The sequence below is a fragment of the Staurois parvus genome, unplaced genomic scaffold, assembly GCF_062004578.1.
Source record: "Staurois parvus isolate SC_StPar_1 unplaced genomic scaffold, SC_StPar_1.0 ptg000151l, whole genome shotgun sequence".
Taxonomy (NCBI): Eukaryota; Metazoa; Chordata; class Amphibia; order Anura; family Ranidae; genus Staurois; species Staurois parvus.
This window is the reverse complement of record NW_028317947.1, coordinates 103,840-123,919: the sequence shown is the minus strand read 5'-3', so window position 1 is coordinate 123,919 and position 20,080 is coordinate 103,840. Positions and strand designations below refer to the sequence as shown.

The following is a 20,080-nucleotide window of genomic DNA, read 5'->3' as shown; positions in this document are numbered from 1 at the left end:
GATGTAAATACCCTCAAATTAAAGCTGACAGTCTGCAGTTAAAGCACATCTTGTTTGTTTCATTTCAAATCCATTGTGGTGGTGTATAGAGCCAAAAATGTTAGAATTGTGTCGATGTCCCAATATTTATGGACCTGACTGTATGTGTACTTTAAACAAATCAGAATCTTGTGCAACGGTAACTTAAAGGGCCACTCGATGAAATCCATCAAACAAGGGAAAAGTAAGTATAGTATAGAAAACTGGGTTTTGGTACTCACCGTAAAATCCTCTCTTGATGTTCATTGAGGGATACAGGATTCAGAGTTATGTAGGCTATTCCACCTACTGAAGGATTTTAACAGTGGCAAACAAAACAACACTGATCAGCCTTGTATACCCTCTCTCACTCCCAGCATGTCTCAGTTTTGTAACAAAGCAATGCTGACCGCAAAACCATAAACACAAAGGCCCGTGTACCTTAACCACCTTCATGACCAGGGCATTTTTTTGCTAATCAGCACTGTGCTACTTTAACTGGAAATTGTGCAGTCAAGCAACCCTGTACGCCAATGAAATTTATACCATTTTTTTCACACAAATAGAGCTTTCTCTTGGTGGTATGCAATAACCACTGGCCGTTTTATTTTTGCGATATAAACAAAAAAGTCCAAAAATTTAGAACGATAAAAAAGCCTGATATTTATAAAACATATATATATATAAAAACAAAACAATATTTCTACGTAATTTAGGCCAATGTATTCTGATACATGGCTTTGGGAAAAAAATCCCAGTAAGTGTATATTGATTGGTTTCTGCAAAAGTTATAGCGTATACAAACTATGGTATATACAGTATACTGGAATATAAGCAGCTATGAGGCTATACTGGTATTGACTGACACTGACATCGCTAGTGACACTAATACAGTGATCAGTGATGATACTGTACACTGACATTGTACTAATAACATTAAATGGGAAAAGGTTAACATCTAGGGGCAAAAAAGGGATTAAATATGTGCCCATGCATTTCCGCATGCGCTGTTTTGACGCATTTTTGGCGCATTCCAGTGTGTTTTTGATGCGTTCTGGTTAATTTCCCCCCCCCTCTTTTTCTTAAATTTAAATAGGGGCATGTGCATTCCAGCGCATTTTCGGTGCGTCTAGTACGTTTTACTGCTTTCCGGAACAGTTCTGTGCAGGAAAAAAGGAGCTTGTTCTACTTTTTTTTCTGCAACCGGAATGCACTAGAACTGCAAACAGTGATGTGAACTATGATACCGACAACCATATAACCTACTTTCTGTGCGTTTTGGATGCAGAAAAAAAGCAAGCTGAAAAGCATGTAGTGTGAACTGGCCCTTACCATTGCTGCCTGGATGTTTTTTCTCCGTGTACACTGATCAGTGTACAGATCCCTGTGTGTTCGTAAACACAGGGCTCTGTGCTGTGATTGGACACAGCCGATCAGTAGTTCTCAGCCATGAATCACTGGCCGGGACCTGCTGACGAAACTGCACACCTGCAAACCCGGAAGAGCTCTGCCGACACACAGGTACTTGATTCTAACAGAGCTGTGCCGCTCGCCTGCAGTAGTAACGACTGTGGGAGGCAAGTAGTTAATGAACTGTAAGAAAAGGAAAATGGGATTTTTTTTTACTCACCGTAAAATCCCTTTCTCTGAGTTCATTGATGGACACAGCTGCTTCTTCTTTATCCATGACCAAGCAGGGTTTATTAGCCCCACCTTCAGGAGTAGGACACTAGGAAGAAAAAAAAACACTCAGCACCTCCTATGGGCAGTCCTCTCTAGGCATAAAACCCCCTCTCTGCTATAGGCCTCCAGTCAGTCACAAGCAGTGTCAAAGGAGAAACTTCACAGAGGGGTGGGTGCTGTGTCCGTCGTAGCAAAAAAAAATCCAATTTTCTCTTATGTTCATTGACGGACCACAGCTGCTTCTTCTTTATCGATGACCAAGCAGGGAAGTCACCAAGTAGTGCCACAATGAGGGGTGGGCAACCAACAAACGGAGGGAAAACCCCAAGCAGCATCCCAACACTTTGAACCACCCCAAGCGTGCCTGAAAGTTTGAAACTGCCGCCTACAAAACCCTGCGGTCAAAACTGCTACTACATAGATCATAGAAACATGTGCACGGACAACCAACCAAAACTTGAGAAACAGACGCCAGATGTCAGAACATCCAGGAGGTGCTAACCACCCTAGTAGAGTGCGTCATAACAGGGAAGGGAGGTACCCAACCCTAAATGGCATGTGCCTGCACAATCATCTGCTGATCAAACGGGAAACAAAGGCAGATAAGACTGCCAGCCTTTCATTGGACTATCCAAGAGCACAAAGAGAGAATAGAACATTCCACAGGCAGCTGTCATAGAAAGGTACAAGCAATCGCAAGAACCACGGTCAAGGGGTGCAGAGCTACCTCTTCACGGAAGGGTTGCTGAGGACACAGAGAAGGAAGGACTATGTTCCCATGCAAATGGAAGGCTGACACCACCTGCAGAAGGACAGAAGGAAAAAGTTAAAGCACCACCTTGTCCTAGAGAAAACCAGAAAGTGTGGCTTAGAAGACAAAACCACCAACTTAGGCACCATCTGAGCCAAAGTGAAAAAAACTACCTGTGAAAATTCAAGGAAGGGAATATTCGGATGCTCCCAAGGGGAGGCTTCTAAAGAGTAGACAGCACCAAATTCAAATCCCACACTGGCATCAGGGAGCGTGCAGAAGAATAATTGGGTAGATTAGGGATGTGACACTACATGACGAACCCCCGGAATAAGAGTGTGAACCAAAGAACGCATGGCCAAGGGACGTGGAAAGGGGAACTTTGTCCCTTGAATGCATTCAACACAAGCTACTGATCCACACCACTGAGGAGGAAGGCCAACACCCAAGCCACCGAGAAAAGAGAGGGTGAAACCCACGGCCTCACACTAAATGACAGAAGCTCCCCAGATGCGAAGATAAATCTGCCAAAAAAGGACTTACGAGCCCTTACATAGACAGGATTACCAAGCCAGACAACCCCCCGTCCTTCAACACCTGGCTTTCAAGAGCCACACCATCAAGGCCAGCAATGGGAAGGCAGGGTGGAATACCAGCCTATGGGACAAAGGTCCTTCCCAAGAGGTAACCGCCAAGGAGTGTCCGCCATCAAAGGTACCCGTGGGCAAACCACGGATAGCAAGGCCACACCGGAGACAACAGAATGGCCAAAATCCTTTAGGCATTAGTCCTGCACAGTAGATAAGGAACCAGTCGAAGGGGCAGAAAGGCATAGATGAGATTGAACTGGTCTCACTGCACCACAAGTGCATCCGTCGCGTCCATAAGAGGATCCAGTGATCCTGCCACAGACTTCGGAACCTTCCAGTTGAGATGGGACACCTGAAGATCCACGTTGGACGTTCCTCAGCAAGGAGAGAGTCTGCAAGCTGCGATAATCCTCTTGCCAGAGTCTGGCACCGGGAATGTGTACAGTGGGCAGAGTTGGAATGAACCTGCCTGCATATTATAGGATGTGTGACACCTCAGCGTCACAGCTGCCCTTCTTGTACTTCCCCGAGTAGTGACTTACGCCACCAAGTTAGTGGTGTCCAATTGGATTCTCATCAGGAGACCTCGCAGGCGATTGGTCTAATGTGTCAGCACCAAACTGATCAGCTCCAAGACATCGCTGGACAGTCGAGCTGCCACCGGTGTCCAGGGACCTTGAACTGAGTCTGATACTAGGACTCTTACCCAGCCCAACAGGCTGGCATCCATCGAGACCACAGTCCAATGAAGGGAGAAGGACTTCTCCAGTCCGAAGATCCAGAGACCACAGCCACCAAAGTACAGAGGCCCTCGTCGACCATACCATGTGAATCTGGTAGTCCAAGGAGATCAAAGACCTACCTCAGTAATGTGGGGCATCTGTCTGCAGTGTTCTCGTATGGAACCGGACATACGGAACTGCTTCAAAGGGTATCCACATCAGGCCGAAAATCTGCATGCAGAAGCGCAGGAAGGACCACTAGCAGGACCAAAGCAATCAAACCGCCTACCACAGTTATTGGAGTTTGTCCAATGGGAGGAACACTTTGGTCTGCTCCAAATAGAGGTGCACTCCAGATACTTCCGGTGCTTAGGTGGATCAGCAGAGACTTCCTGAGGGCCAGAATCCACCTGAGTTCATGCAGAAAATGCATGGTGATCTCCAAGTCATCCATTGGGAATGAGCAAGTATCCGTTCATAGAAGCACATCGATCAGTGGACCGATTACAGCAATCCCTCATTGTCTCATCAAGGCCAGGACCGGTACCAACTCTTTGGCAAGCACCCCAGAAGCACAGGCCAGAACTCCAAAATGACAAAGCGTGTCTCCGATAGCAAAGCTTAGGAAGCGCTGCTGTCCTCCACAAATGGGAATGTGGAGGTAAGTCTACGTGAGCTCCATGGAGGCCAGAAAATCCCCTGATGGAGGAGGGCCACCACTGATCAAACAGAGTCCAGCATGATTGTGAGAAACCTTACAAGATTTTCAGGGCCGGAGGCTAAGAGTGGAGGAAACTCCCCAGAGTTGCCCTGGCTTGGGCACCAGAACAATCAATCTTTGAAGGGGCTGGTCCTGCACAGCTCTGTATAGAGTCCACAGGCACGCTGGCGAACAATGCAGATTGGAGGGAAGAAACCTGTCTGGCTGAATGGCATGGAATTCTGTTTTGTAGCCAGAGAGAACGATGTTGCTGACCTACTGTGTCAGTAATGAGAAAGGTCTCCAGCCCGGAAACCAGCTAAGATGACCTCCACCCGGGAACGGGTTGGGGCAACCCACATGCTCGAAAGGATGCATCTGCGGGAGGGCTACAGGGGGCATGAGTGGTCATCAGCGACCACGGAGTCTGGAATAGTTTGGAGCTATTAGCAAGGACCAAAGGGGACAAAATCAGCTCAAGAGTTGAGAAAATAGGCCCAGAACATCGACGCGGTGCCTCCCCCTTCCTGGCCTAGTGCAATTGTCACTGATAAGCTACCGAATGATGCTGTCCAATGTCATCTAATCTAGTCTGAAGCAACGTTCCCTTAGAACAGCGGTTCTCAACCTGTGGGTCGCGACCCCTTTGGGGGTCGAACGACGCTTTCACAGGGGTCGCCTAAGACCATCGGAAAACACATATTTCCGATGGTCTTAGGAACCGAGACACCGCTCCTCTGTCTGTCTCCAGGTGTGGGATGACATGCCGCCCCTGTCATCTGGCCACACCCCCGGGATCAATCCTCGCCGTTGATTGGCCGCCGGAACTGTAGCTCAGGAGAGGCACACAGGCGGCCAATCACCGGCGAGGAGGTGGAGCTTGGAGAGGAGGAGCCGAGCGGCACCGCGAAGATCGAGCGAGTGAAGAGGAGCAGAGCGGCCGGAGAAGGAAGACTGCTGACCGGTAAGTGTCTGTACCATGGGAGAGGGAGGGAGGGAGCGAGCCCAGGCTGGAGCAGGGGTCAGCAAGGTAAGTATCATTGGTGTCAGTGGGAGGAATAGTGCCCAATCATTGGTGTCACTAATACCAATGATGGGGCACTATTCCTCCCACTGACACCAACGATGGGGCACTATTCCTCCCCCCACTGACACCAACGATGGGGCACTATTCCTCCCCCCACTGACACCAACGATGAGGCACGATTCCTCCCCCAAATGACACCAACGATGGGGCATGATTCCTCCCCCCACTGACACCAACGATGGGGCACTATTCCTCCCCCCACTGACACCAACGATGGGGCACTATTCCTCCCCCCACTGACACCAACGATGGGGCACTATTCCTCCCACTGGCACCAATGATGGGGCACTATTCCCCCCACTGACACCTATGATGGGGCACTATTCCTCCCACTGGCACCAATGATGGGGCACTATTCCCCCCACTGGCACCAATGATGGGGCACTATTCCCCCCACTGACACCAATGATGGGGCACTATTCCCCCCACTGACACTAATGATGGGGCACTATTCCTCCCACTGACACCAATGATGGGGCACTATTCCTCCCACTGACACCAATGATGGGGCACTATTCCTCCCACTGACACCAATGTTGGGGCACTATTCCTCCCACTGACACCAATGATGGGGCACTATTCCTTCCACTCACACCAATGTTGGGGCACTATTCCTCCCACTGATACCAATGTTGGGGCACTATTCCTCCCACTGACACCAATGTTGGGGCACTATTCCTCCCACTGATACCAGTGATGGGACACTTTTCCTCCCACTGACACCAGTGATGGGACACTATTCCTCCCACTGACACCAGTGATGGGGCACTATTCCTCCCACTGACACCAGTGATGGGGCACTATTCCCCCCCCCCCACTGACACCAATGATGGGGCACTATTCCCCCCACTGACACCAATGATGGGGCACTATTCCCCTCACTGACACCAATGATGGGGCACTATTCCTCCCACTGGCACCAATGATGGGGCACTATTCCCCCCACTGAAACCTATGATGGGACACTATTCCTCCCACTGGCACCAATGATGGGGCACTATTCCTCCCACTGGCACCAATGATGGGGCACTATTCCCCCCACTGACACCTATGATGGGGCACTATTCCCCCACTGACACCAATATTGGGGCACTATTCCTCCCACTGACACCAATGTTGGGGCACTATTTCTCCCCGATACCAATGTTGGGGCACTATTCCTCCCACTGACACCAATGTTGGGGCACTATTCCTCCCACTGACACCAATGATGGGGCTCTATTCCTCCCACTGACACCAATGATGGGGCACTATTCCTCCCACTGACACCAATGATGGGGCACTATTCCCCCCACTGACACCAATGATGGGGCACTATTCCCCCCACTGACACCAAAGATGGGGCACTATTCCCCCCACTGACACCTATGATGGGGCACTATTCCTCCCACTGACACCAATGATGGGGCACTATTCCTCCCACTGACACCAATGATGGGGCACTATTCCTACCACTGATACCAATGATGGGGCACTATTCCTCCCATTGACATCAGTGATGGGACACTATTCCTCCCACTGACACCAATGACGTGGCACTACTCCTCCCACTGCAAAATTACAGTTATGAAGTAGCAACGAAAATAATTTTATGGTTGGGGGTCACCACAACATGAGGAACTGTATTAAGGGGTCGCGGCATTAGGAAGGTTGAGAACCACTGCCTTAGAAGGACAAGGCCACGGGGACCACTGCTTATGCTGTCCAGCAGCCCAACTTAGCCAAAGTACTTACCTTAGTTCCACTGCCCCACAATAGAACTGGGCAACAGCAAGGCGCCTCCAGGGGTGTGTTAAAAAAGTACTTATGGGCCCTGGGCCAGCGGGGTTCTCCAGAGCCATATGCACTAGGGACGCCCGTCAAGTATGAAGCCAGCGTTAGCGAGGTCTGACCTGCCAGAAAGCTCTGGAACACCAGAGCTGAGGACGATCCAACTAGTAGTGCCAAATGTAAGCAAATCTAAGGGCGTGAAAGGCCATTACAGGGGGGGGGGGGGGAAGGATACATGGGCCATCTCAAAGCAATGAACCAGACACGCTCCATGCTTTCTTAACCCTGTCACCCAAGGATGAAATCACTAGGAGTGAGGACCACAGGTAACAAAAGCGAGAAAGGGACCCCGGAATTCTCCCAGCCAAGGAGAGGCAGTTCGCTCTCCCAGCAGCCCAGATGAGCAGCCAGCAGTATTTATGCTTCCAGCACTACCAGTGAAGTAGTCAGTGTGGCATCAGGAGCCACTCGCAGCCCTACACGGAAGCTGCCCCCACTCAGTCTTGGGAGGGGACAACAGGCGTCGTGCTGTGCCTCTGGCTGCCTTGCAGTACACAGCCACCACAATTTCCCAGCGGGAGACTGGTGCTGGCCACCCGGCCAAAACAACTTGTAGGAGCAGGTGCCCGCAGACAATATGGGCAATTCCATAGCTCGCGCAAGATGTACCCCCCTCAGCCCCGCCTCCTAGAAGGAGCGGCATATACTGGTATGCCCACAAACTGAATGATGGACGGGACATCCTCTAAAAATAGCCTGCAAAGCTGCAGCCTACAGTGTCGGCCATCACTGCCGCATGGTTTGTGAACACAAGCGGGGAGAGAGAGGGGTTCCTGCATAAAACTGAGCTCCCATAAACACGGAAGAGACCACCTGCGTGAGCATCGTAGCCAACACCCCTGTTCAGCCGTAAGACATGTACAAGACTGAAGGGTCCTCCTTTGCAATCCATTCAATACAGGCCATCCCCAGGTGCCAGGAAAACAATCCACACAGCCTTTCACCGAACAGCCCACCAGGCTTTGGGCATGAAGTGGAAAGGCACCTGCACTACCAGACCCTGCGGGCAGAAAGCAAGGGGCTGCCTAACCAGCTGTCATTAACCACAATAGCTGACTAACTTGTACAGGTGATCCAGGGGGGTAATAGTGGGAAAGAGGGCAGGAAGGGGATAGAGGGTCTAATCACCCAAGGCTGTAGGGGAAGAGGGGACCCTGCAGGACCGACTACCCCAGGAAGCACCCGCGCCACAAACCGCATCCAGAGATGGAAGAGAGGGGGCCACAGCAGCAGCAGAGCGGACAGAGAACTGCCATCCGCCTGCTCAGTGGAGATCAACGGAGAGATCCCCCGCTGAGCAGCCAGATCACGTAGACAGATCCGCCCCATCTGAAAGAGGCCTCTCTCTGCAGTCCATACCTCTCTTAATACAAGAGAGGGTTTTTCTTGCTTTGGAAACCGCAGCTTGGCATTGCATTTGATTATTAATCCAATATTCTACCAGAACTCCTAGATCCTTCACCATTGATTCCCCCAGTTGTATCCCCCCTAGTATGTAAGATGTGTGCACATTTATAGCCTCAAAGTGCATACCTTTACATTTCTCAACCTTAAACCTCCTTTGCCACACAGTTGCCCAATTAAATAGTGCACCGAGGTCAACTTTTAAGTTGGAGACATCCTGTAATGATGTTATTTTACTGCACAGCTTGGTGTCATTTGTAAAGACTGAAATGGTACTTTTAATCCCAAACCCTTTATCATTTATATATATATTAAACAGTAAGTGTCCCAACACTGAACCTTGGGGTACGCCACTAACAGCTCTAGACCACAGTATGAATCATTAACCACTACTCTATGATTACGGCCTTTAAATCAGTTTTCTATCCATTTACAAACTAATTGTTCCAAGCCTGTACACTTTACCTTTCACATTAACCATGAGTGGGGAACTGTGTCAAACACTTTTGCAGCATCCAAGTATACCACACCCACAGCCCTTTGTCTAAGGTTTTGTTTACCTCTTCATAAAAAGAAATCAGATTTGTCTAACAACTTGTTTTTCATGAATGCATGCTGTCTGTTGCGTAAAATATTTTTTTCCAGCAAGAACTCATCTATGTGGTCTTTTATTTACCTCTCCAGTATCCTCCCAACTATAGACGTTAAACTAACAGGTCTATAATTACTTGGTAAAGACTTTGATCCTTTTTTAAATATAGGAACCACATTGGCCTACGCCAATCCAGTGGTACTACGCCAGTCATTAAAGAGCCCCTAAAAATTAGAAACAATAGCTTTAAAAATGACAGAACACAATTCTTTCTCTCCTTGAGCATAACGCATATTGGAAAGGAAGCCACATTCATGATGTAATTTCTGGTTGGGTGGTTTGATGGTCAGACCTGTGAAGTTATTATAATGTGCTATCTGAGCACTTGTGCTTTAGTTTTATGTGAGTGCTTTTATGCCATTGTTTATTAAACTGGGTATATACAGAGAGCACTATTTGTCTTTCATGTTATGCTTTGCATATGCCATGAACTGCTTTGAGGAAAGAGTGATGTGATACCTGTCACTGTTTGCCCAAGCACCACTGGTTTTTGAAGTTAGCAGGAAACACCCAAAAGTGCTTATAGACCTCATGTGATGGGAGGTCTTGGAAGAAGGTGAGTGTCCATTTTTACACATGGTGTCTGCATGCTTGGGAACATTTGGGGACAAGCATCACATCTTAGAGCATGGTTTTGGCACTTGTACTTTCATGGAATGTGAGTGTTTTCATGCTATCTGTACGCTTATGATTGAGTATATACAGAGATCACCATTTGTTTCCCATTTTATGCTTTGCATATGTTATCAATCATTATGAGGAGAGAGCTTTATGATACCTGCCAACAGCTGCCTATATACTACAGGTCATCAAGGGTTTGAACCCCAGCAGGAGATATCTTTGAGCACTTGTTTGACCTCATTTCTGCAGAGAGGTCATTTAAGAAGGTGAGTGTCCATTAGCACATAGCCTGTATGCATGCGAGGTGATACTCTGGAAGAAGATTTGATTCTTAACATACAAATTTAAAGCACTGATTAGTGGACTCATTGATGGACATTATTTTTTGTTTATCTTGTATGTGTTTATTTTTGTATGTGAGGTGAAGACACTATAGGCATTATAGGTTGCAACATATATTTTCTATTTTTCGGTCACTGTATACAGAATGTGGTTGCACAGATTGTTTCATATATATACATACTGTACACACACCCACACATATATACATACAAACATACACACACAAAAATGTTTTGCCTTTCATTTCTAATAGAAATGGTGGGCAACAGGTTTGTCTATAAAAATAAAAAATTAAAAAATGGGTACTTTTTTATTTTGTTATAAGAATTCACACAATCTAAGGGTTCACATACACTACTGCTAAAACTACACTGGAGTGGCTGAGATTGAAACATTTACATTAAATGTCTTGGAATTACATAGCCAAAGCCTAGACTTCAATCAAATTAAGAATATGTGGCATGACTTAGAGATTGCTGCACACCAATGCAACCCATCTAAATGTGAAGGAGCTGCAGCAGTTGTGCCTTGAAGAACGGGTAGAAATCCCATTGATTACATGTGCTAAGCTAATGACGACACACCCTAAGAGACTGCAGCTATAATTGCAGCAAATAATGGCTCTACAAAGTACTGACTTGGTGGGTGGGTGGGCTGTTTATGCATGTTCTTTTTTCCTGTCTTTTAAGTTTTACTATTTTAATTTTTAGGTTTGTGTCACAATAAGAAATATTTTGCACCCTCAGAGTCATAGACTGTTGAGTACATCACATGGTACAAAGAATCTAAAAAATCCATTTTAATTCCAAGTTTTGCCAGCAAAACATAAACACCAAATGGGTGAATACTTTTGCAAGGCACTGTAAATCCAAACAGTCCAAGATCACAAGTGCCGAGATATGCCCCTTGATGGTACTCGGGAACAAACTCTGATCCAGGCCGGACTGCAAAAAGGTCAGGATTCATCCTATTCAGTATTTCTTGAGATGAAAGCTTCTCCAGGAGAAGCATGTCTTTATTTGCCAGTGTCCAAATTCTCCTATAGGTGACGGTATAACTCCAAATGTCTCTGAATCCTGTGTCTCTCAAAGAATGAGAAAGAAATTAATTTTACTACTTTTATCCACATTGCTAATTTGCAGTCCTTCATTTGCGACTGCTGCATCACATGACCTCATGCCTTGATTTCCTATTTACAAGGTGTGAGATTCACTTAGGCTCGAGAGGCAGTGCAATTTAAAACTACCACTAAACCCCATTTCATGAATTAACAAGGAGTTGGCCCTTAAAAAAGAAAAAGAAGAGGAATATGACTGCATATCAATAGGAACAATACGGAGAAGATAAACAATACTTAGTGTAGGTACTTACAATTAGAGATATTGGTTGGCGGTAAACTCGGAGGAAAGGGACAAGCCAACTGGACATTGAGTAGCTGTAGCTTTTCTTTACGAGCAGTGAGACTCAGAATCTGATCCTGAAGGGAACGATTCTCTTTCTGCAGAGAGTGCAGAGCTTGAAGCATGTCCACAACTGTGTATGCAAATGTGAAACAATTACAAACGACTACATAGCAACCTGTACACAGCTATCAAAAACATAACTGTAGTGTTCTCATGTGTATTTAGCAATAAATAAATGGCTACCATGTTAAAATATTTACAGTATCTAATAAGAATTAAATTCTCATCAGCAGTACAAAAACATAGATAGAGCAAACAACAGAAAGACATAAAGTTAATCCCATAAATAAAATCAACAATTTAGAAAATTATTTAAATCTAAAGCACAGCTCTGGACTGAGAAGTTGGCTGTGATGCACCCTTGATTATTCTCATTCTGCAAGACCGGAAAAGAGTCCAGTGACCTGGGCAGCTGCTGGATACAATTTTTGACAATCGGATAATGTTTTAATGCTTGTTGAATGTACCTAGTAAGACCTCTTTTCACACAGGGCAGACTCCATTATGATCGCACGTTGATCCCCTGCTGTTCAGAGCAGAGCGAGCAGATGAGCCATCTGTGTCAGCTCAGTTTATGCAGAGTGAACACGGACAGCGCCCTATTTGCTCTGTGGACCAGGGGGTGTAAATGGACCCTGCTGTCCATTTACACTTCACTGCCCTCCAATGTGATCCACCGAGACGGGGGAGGGAGGGGGGGGGGAGACGGATCCCCTTCAGCTTTTTATCCACTTTAGTCCACGGTATTTGCGCAGTGGTTTTTCAAACGCAATGTTTTGCAAAAAATACATGCATTTTAATGCAAAAAACACCATACAAAAAACATTTTTTTTTTACATATGAAAGATTATATTACACTGAGTAAATAGATACCAAACATATCACATTTTAAAGTTGTACATGCCTTGCAACGGTGACAAGCAGGGTAGATTTTACTATCCAGAATCCTTTACAGGATACCACTTTAGACTTACAGAGGAGTTCTAGTGCTAAAATTACTGCCCATGATCTAACGATCGCGGTGATACCTCACATGTGTGGGACAATCGCTGCCTGTGAGTGTGCGTTCACCTTTGCTCGTGAACATGGGGGGGGCAGGGGCACTTTAATTTATTTTTAATTATTCATTAATTATTCATTTATTATATGTTTGGTCTGCCAGCCATTGCCACTTCCCAGTTTGCAGAATTGCTTATATTCACATCACTGTCATGCATCACAAACCAACATAAGATCTTATACATTTTGCTTCTCAGCACTACCTTTCATGTATCATTTTGACCCACAAGCCCCAAGTCTTACTGTTAACCCCTGCCTCTCCATGCTTCTCCAGCAGCTGCTCAAGGTTGGCTGTGATCTGTGGTACATTGTCGCTATTGGATGGGCCACTTGAATCAAACAGAGGAGGGAGACTACTGATGGGTGACCTGAGGGAGAAACCAAACAACATAATGGAACATCCATGAAAACGTATCCTGTTCTCTTTGAATTGCTTGCTTTGTGTATAACCCCGGTTTCTCTGCCAGTCCCTCTGCGTTCCTATTAAAAACTGACCACACTAGGCATGAAAGCACAGTGTGGTCAGTTCTAGAACTATACTTGCTCTCCTCCAATCATCAAACTTCTTACAACACGTGTTCCCTCTCCCCCCAGCCATTCACTGGGAAGATCAGTGTGCTGCTGTTTCTGCTCCCTGAGCTCCTTATGCAGCTGTGAACAGAGAGTATGTGATCACTTATTAAAAAAAAAAACAAAAAAAAAACGTATATATGTTTTTTATATGTATACATATATGTTTTGCCTTTCATTTCTATTTAAACTGAATTGGTTGTTTTACAAAGTGAGGATTTACAGTTGTGTTCAAAATAATAGCAGTCAGACATCACTAACCTGATCAATCACTGTTTTTGGTAGAAATGATATTTCTACATGGCAAATAATTTACTAGCAGGTGTAGTAGAGTAATAGAAATCCAACAGACCCAACAGTCATGACATGCATGCTGCTGATTCTGTGTAATTGAATCACTAATTGAAAGGGGCATGTTCAAAATAATAGCAGTGTGGAGTTCTATTAGTGAGGTCATTCATTCTTTGAAAAACAGGTGGCAATTATTGCCCTTATTTAAGGAAGGAAGGCAGCAAATGTTGTACATGCTGGTTACAGTGCATTTCTCTCTGAAATTCTGAGGAAAATGGGTCGTTCCAGACATTGTTCAGAAGAACAGCGTACCTTGATTAAAAAGTTGATTGGAGAGGGGAAAACATATAAAGAAGTGCAGAAAATGATAGGCTGCTCAGCTAAAATGATCGCAAATGCTTTAAAATGGCAACCAAAACCTGAAAGACGTGGAAGAAAGCGAAAAACTACCATTCAAATGGATAGAACAGCCAAAATGGCAAGGACTCAGCCAACAATCAGCTCCAGGTAGATTAAAGAAGGTCTAAAGTTACCTGTGAGTACTGTTACAATTAGAAGACGCCTATGTGAAGCCAAGCTATCTGCAAGAAGCCCCCGCAAAGTCACACTACTGAAAAAAAGACGTGCTGAAGAGGTTACAATTTGCCAAAGAGCACATTGACTGGCCTAAAGAGAAATGACACAACATTTTGTGGACTGATAAAAGTAAGATTGTTCTTTTTGGGTCTAGTGGCCGGAGACAGTTTGTCAGACGACCCCCAAACACTGAATTCAAGCCACAGTACACTGAAGACAGTGAAGCATGGTTGTGCAAGCATCATGATATGGGGATGTTTCTCATACTACGGTGTTGGGCCTATTTATCGCATACCAGGGATCATGGATCAGTTTGAATACATCAGAATACTTGCAGAGGTCATGCTGCCTTATGCTGAAGAGGAAATGCCCTTGAAATGGGTGTTCCAACAAGACAACGACCCCAAACACACCAGTAAACATGCAACATCTTGGTTCCAGACCAACAAGATTGATGTTATGGAGTGGCCAGCCCAATCCCCGGATCTTAATCCAATAGAAAGCTTGTGGGGTGACATCAAAAATGCAGTTTCTGAGGCAAAACCAAGAAATAGAGAAGAGCTGTGGAATGTAGTCCAATCATCCTGGGCTGGAATACCTGTTCACAGGTGCCAGAAGTTGGTTGACTCCATGCAACACAGACGTACAGCAGTTCTCAGAAACAGTGCTTATACAACGAAATATTCATTAAGTGATTCAAAGGAAAGCAAAATCTTCAAACATTTTTCAGTTTATATAGTGAATGTTTGAGTTTGTAAAGAAGAATACAAACACTGCTATTTTTTTGAACAGTCTAATATTCACTTTTCTTCAATTTTTTTAGAGGAACAACACAAATATGATGTATTTTTCTTCATGTTTTGATTTGGAATAGAATGTGTAGTGTTCCCAATGCATTTGTGTGTATGGAAATAAAAGCTATTAGAAGGATTTTGAGCTTCATTCACTTTTTTCAACACACTGCTATTATTTTGAACACAACTGTACATACATTTTAACGCTCAGATCTGCCCCCTTCCAGAGTTATGCATTGGACAGCTGACAGGTCCCTCGCATATACAATGTTTACTCAGTAGTGTACATGTCCAGGTACTGACATTCCTTTATCATTGTCAATATCCCAAAACAGATTTTTATACTTAGCAGTATCTAAAAAGTAAACAATCTGCACAACCCTGTGTTGCACCTCTTTCAAGTGTTTGCCTTAGCTTCTATCATATCTCTCTAAACTGTGTACATTACCGTCTCTGGCAGATCCTCTCCACCAGTTTACAACTACGCTCTCGCCATACTATGTTCCCTGGAAGCTCTCCCTATTCCCATACTATGTTCTCTAGTAGCTTCTCTCTCACCATCCACACTCCATATTCTGTAAGTTCTCCCTGACATGTCCATACTAGGTACTCTCCAGTTCCCCGCTTACTCTCCTTTGTGACGACACTTGAAAGTTTCACCTCACTGTGCTTATGCAGGATGCAGGTAAGGGGCATCAGTAGATAAAAACAAACTGTGCAGCTTTGATCTAAGTTGAATACACCCATGCTATAGGTGTAGTCCATTTACACAGCCTTCTGAATCCAGACTGAAAAACTCCCAGAAAAGACATCCCCCATACTGCTTCATTACTAGAATTTTCAGATTTTTCTGCTGCTCCAATCATCACAGGTATGAGCGCTCTCTCTCCAATTCTGAGTTCAGTGCTGCTGTGACGAAGGAGATATTGTGCTCATGTGGGGTTTGAGAGCTTGCTCTGGTTATGATGGGGTGAGCAGCTGGGAGTGTCCTAGCAACAAGGCAGGATAGGGGGTGGGGGACACCATCTCTGGGAGTTTTTTGTTCAGGCTCTTGGAGGCACCTAAATGGCCTACACCTATAGTAAGGGCAATATCCAACTCGTCAGAGCTGCACAGTTTGTTTTTATCAAGACACCCCTTACCTGCATAGTCAGTGATCTGGTAAAGGTGAACGAAATACTTTAACATCTCCTGGCTGCTACATTCCTTCTTTGTTCTGGATCTTAAGCAGAGCTAGGGCAAGGTCTTGTGGCACAAAGGATGCGCCAGAGCAGAAGTGCTGCCATGTGACAGCTGTCCTCTTCAGTCTCTAGATTCTGAGCGTAGACCCACTGGAGGAGAAGATCTAGTGTAAACAGTTGGCAGGGCAGATCTGTAGGTGAGTGCCTCTCTTGCTCCTGGGTTGGTCTAGCCTTGGTCTTAAGCATTCTAGGCATCCCTTTCTTCATAATACTTTCCTTTCTATAAACACTGTCCAATGGCTGGTATAGTGGAGACAAACTACCAAGCAGATTAGTAAATGCCACCTTATATTTCATAAATCTGAAGCAGTTGTCCATGTTGTAATCCCTGTCGTCTCCCACTAAGCTCCACCCCTTCCCAGAAGCGTATCATGGTTGGTGTAATCAGAAGAGAGAAAAAACAGTTCATATACGATAGCTCCCCCAAGTCTACAATATGTCCCTGATTACCATTACTGTCCAAATCAATAACTCCTCTGCATGCAGTCCAGTTGGAATCCCAGCTGCTGCTCCTTCCTCCCTTCCACCCCTCAACAATGCTCTTGCTTTGCTCCATCTCCTATGTCAACAATTATCCTCCCTCATCCACCAACATTTTTTCCTTCCTTCCTTTCCAGTAATCTTTCAGTCTTCCGATATTCCATAAGCAGCTGACGCTCCTCTCAGTTATCTCTCTCACACTAATCATGGTTTATGATCTGCTTTGGTTCTGGCCCTTCACTCAAGTCTTCTCTGATCATCTCCCACTGTAACTCCTAGATTCCCCCGCTCCACAATCAGTTTACACGCTGCCTAATGATCAGTTCTAGTAAGAAGGTGCACACGACTTAATGTGTTCATTTAATATATTGTTTGATAGAGCATATTAGTTAAAGCAGAATTCCAGGCCAAAATGTTTCATCCGTGCAGTGGGTCTGTGCCTGCACTGCATGCGTTAACTTCTCGTCCTAGGGGAGAGGACCTGCCCCCCACGGTCCTGAGGTCTTGTAAATGGACCGTTCCTGACAGCATTGCTGAAAGCAAGCTCCATAGACAGGAACAGTCCACTGCTGGACCAAAGGGGAGCAGGGTTTTCAGGAGGATCGGTGGGTCAAGCGAGCATGAGCTTTGTGCTCACACCTAGAAAAAATGAGCAGCTGAACGATACAGTGAGAGGCACAGCCCCACTTCATGGTAAAATAACATTTTTGTCCGGAGTTCTGCTTTATAGCTAAAATGTGTTCGCTATATGTATAACCTTCAGTTGACATGTCTACATTTTATTAATAATCCTAACTTTAATGAAATCAGTAACATTTTAGCCTTTACTAAGGGATAAAAAGAATACTTACATGGAGGAAAGACTTTCTCTTGGAGAACTTCCACTACACACAAAGCTGCAATCTTCTATTTCAGGTTCTGTATAAAACATAGAATTGCAGTTAATGCCAATGTTATCCTTTGCCAATGTCAATGTTATCCTTTTGTCAGACCATTTCAACAATCTTTCCATAAGATTATGTGAATTTAATGTACCTATAAAAACCTTGCTTGTGAAGACTTCCAAAAGCCCTAAGACTGCTGCTGTGGGTTGCCATCTTGGATGTGATATCAGCAACCCCAGCAGAATCAGAGCTATAACTCAATCAACATTGTTTTTTTTTCACTTTTCTCTAGGCTGCTATATGAAAGAGTATGTAGGTAGGATGTACAAGCTCAGGCAGTAATTAGACACTCCAAGAAAAGGAGTATGATGTGCAAGGAGGGAAAAGGCTCAGCTAGGAAGTTGATTGGAAGGCATATACCAAGGGTAGGGGGGGCGAGAGAGTGGGACTCTAGTCTGTAATCCTTGGTAACTACTTCCCGTACCCAGGCATCTGAGATGCTGTTTGTCTAGACACCCGCAGAGGCTAGAGGAAGTCCCCCCCACTATGGAAAGTAGCAGTGTCCTTTCATTCTGAGGAGGATTTCTGCAGGTTTGGGGGATTTTAAGGCCCAAGCTTTGCGGTTGAACTTAAGGTCTAAGAGGTGGAAGCCTGGAATTAATGAAAGGAACTGTACTAGGCCTCTTCTGCTAGGGCCGATGAGTATTTTTACCATATTGAAAATCTTGATGAGGGTGTCCAATATAGTTCTGCAGATCTGAATGCACAGAAGATCAAAATTTCAACTAAACAATTCTCAACATTTACTGATAAGAGGTTAATTTAAGAAATAAAATGGGAGACATCCACATACCCATCTCTGCAGTAATGTGGGGTAGCCCACATGAGCTCTAAGAACTCTACAAATAGGGAATAAGTTTAGATGGAAACTGAAACCCTTTTTAGAAGAATTAAGCATTCTATCCAGAAGTGTTACCTAATATTTGACAAACTAACACCGCAGCCATGACTTTGAAGCACAGCACACCAGAAAGTTTTGGAAAGCACACCCAAACAATTATCTATGGGATCCTTACATAATGGCGCATCCTCTACAGCAATGATCAGAGCTTTATTAGGATGTGACACTGCTGGATCAATGGTGGGAATGGCCCGCTTCTAAATAAAGGTCTCCTCAAACAGATACTGGACTGAAAAGTGTTTGGGAGGTGTGAATAGTTCATTAGTGAATAGTTCAATAGTTCAAGAGTTTACCAGTCTTCGAACAGGATGCCTGTAGCATGTCCATTGGAAAGGTTTTTGGAGATTTAGAGCCTCTAATGAATCCAGGCTACTTTGTAAATTGTGGTGCTGCGCTAATAAACTATATGTGAACCCCAATACGTGATATTCAGTGAATGGATAAACAATATCCCCTTATAAAGCAATTAAATCAAAATATGACATATACCCCAAAATATACCTCTACACCACCTCTACTAAGTGAGTACATGAACAAAATATTCCACACATACATACAAAATAATTATACACATATAGAAAATGCTGTGATGCCGAATGAACTCCTGAATGGCAACACTAGTGAACAAATAAAGTGACATAAACGCATGTAAACTTTACATGCCCTGGATAAGCAGGTTGAAAGAAATAATAGTGATCCCACTAGACCAGTGGTCGGCAAGCCGCGGCTCGCGAGCCACATGCGGCTCTTTATACGCTTTAATGCGGCTCTTGTGTGCCGGGCGCCCGCTCCCCTCCGTCCTCTCGGGCGGCAGGGACTCTGCAGCGTGATCCAAAAAAAAACAGCCAGGGCAGCAAGCTCAAATGCAATGATTGGCCAGTCTCGCTGCCACTCACATCCTGATAGCCAGTGATTGGCTGTCAGGATGTGTGTAGGCGGGGCAGCGTGACGAACGTGAGAGGAGCTAGGCTCCTCTCACAGTCCGCCCTGAAGACCGGAACGGCGCGGGAACACGGCGAGAGGAACGCGCGGAGCAAAGGTAAGTGAATTGACACAGGGGGGACTTGGCTTACTACTTGCTACTTACTTACTACTACTATATGAGGGATGAATTACTATGGGGGATGAATTACTATATGGGGGATGAATTACTATGGGGGATGAATTAATATGGGGGATGAATTACTATAGGGGGGATGAATTACTATAGGGGGGATGAATTACTATAGGGGGGATGAATTACTATATGGGGGATGAATTACTATGGGGGACGAATTACTATATGGGGGATTAATTACTATATGGGGGATGAATTACTATGGGGGATGAATTACTATATGGGGGATGAATTACTATGGGGG

The 20,080-nt window shown here is 45.1% G+C and overlaps 1 protein-coding gene across 2 annotated transcripts in view; it reads right to left on the bottom strand.

The window, feature by feature from the left end:
• Window positions 1–20,080, bottom strand: part of MLLT6 (MLLT6, PHD finger containing) — a 127,623-nt gene that overhangs the window by 23,207 nt on the left and 84,336 nt on the right. For both annotated transcript variants that reach the window (XM_089674301.1, XM_089674302.1), the window contains 3 exons: window positions 17,726–17,792; window positions 13,166–13,290; window positions 11,772–11,933 (listed from right to left, as the gene is read on the bottom strand). In XM_089674301.1, coding sequence (XP_089530427.1) covers window positions 11,772–11,933; window positions 13,166–13,290; window positions 17,726–17,792 — 354 coding nt within the window. The remainder of the gene's footprint in view (window positions 1–11,771; window positions 11,934–13,165; window positions 13,291–17,725; window positions 17,793–20,080) is intronic.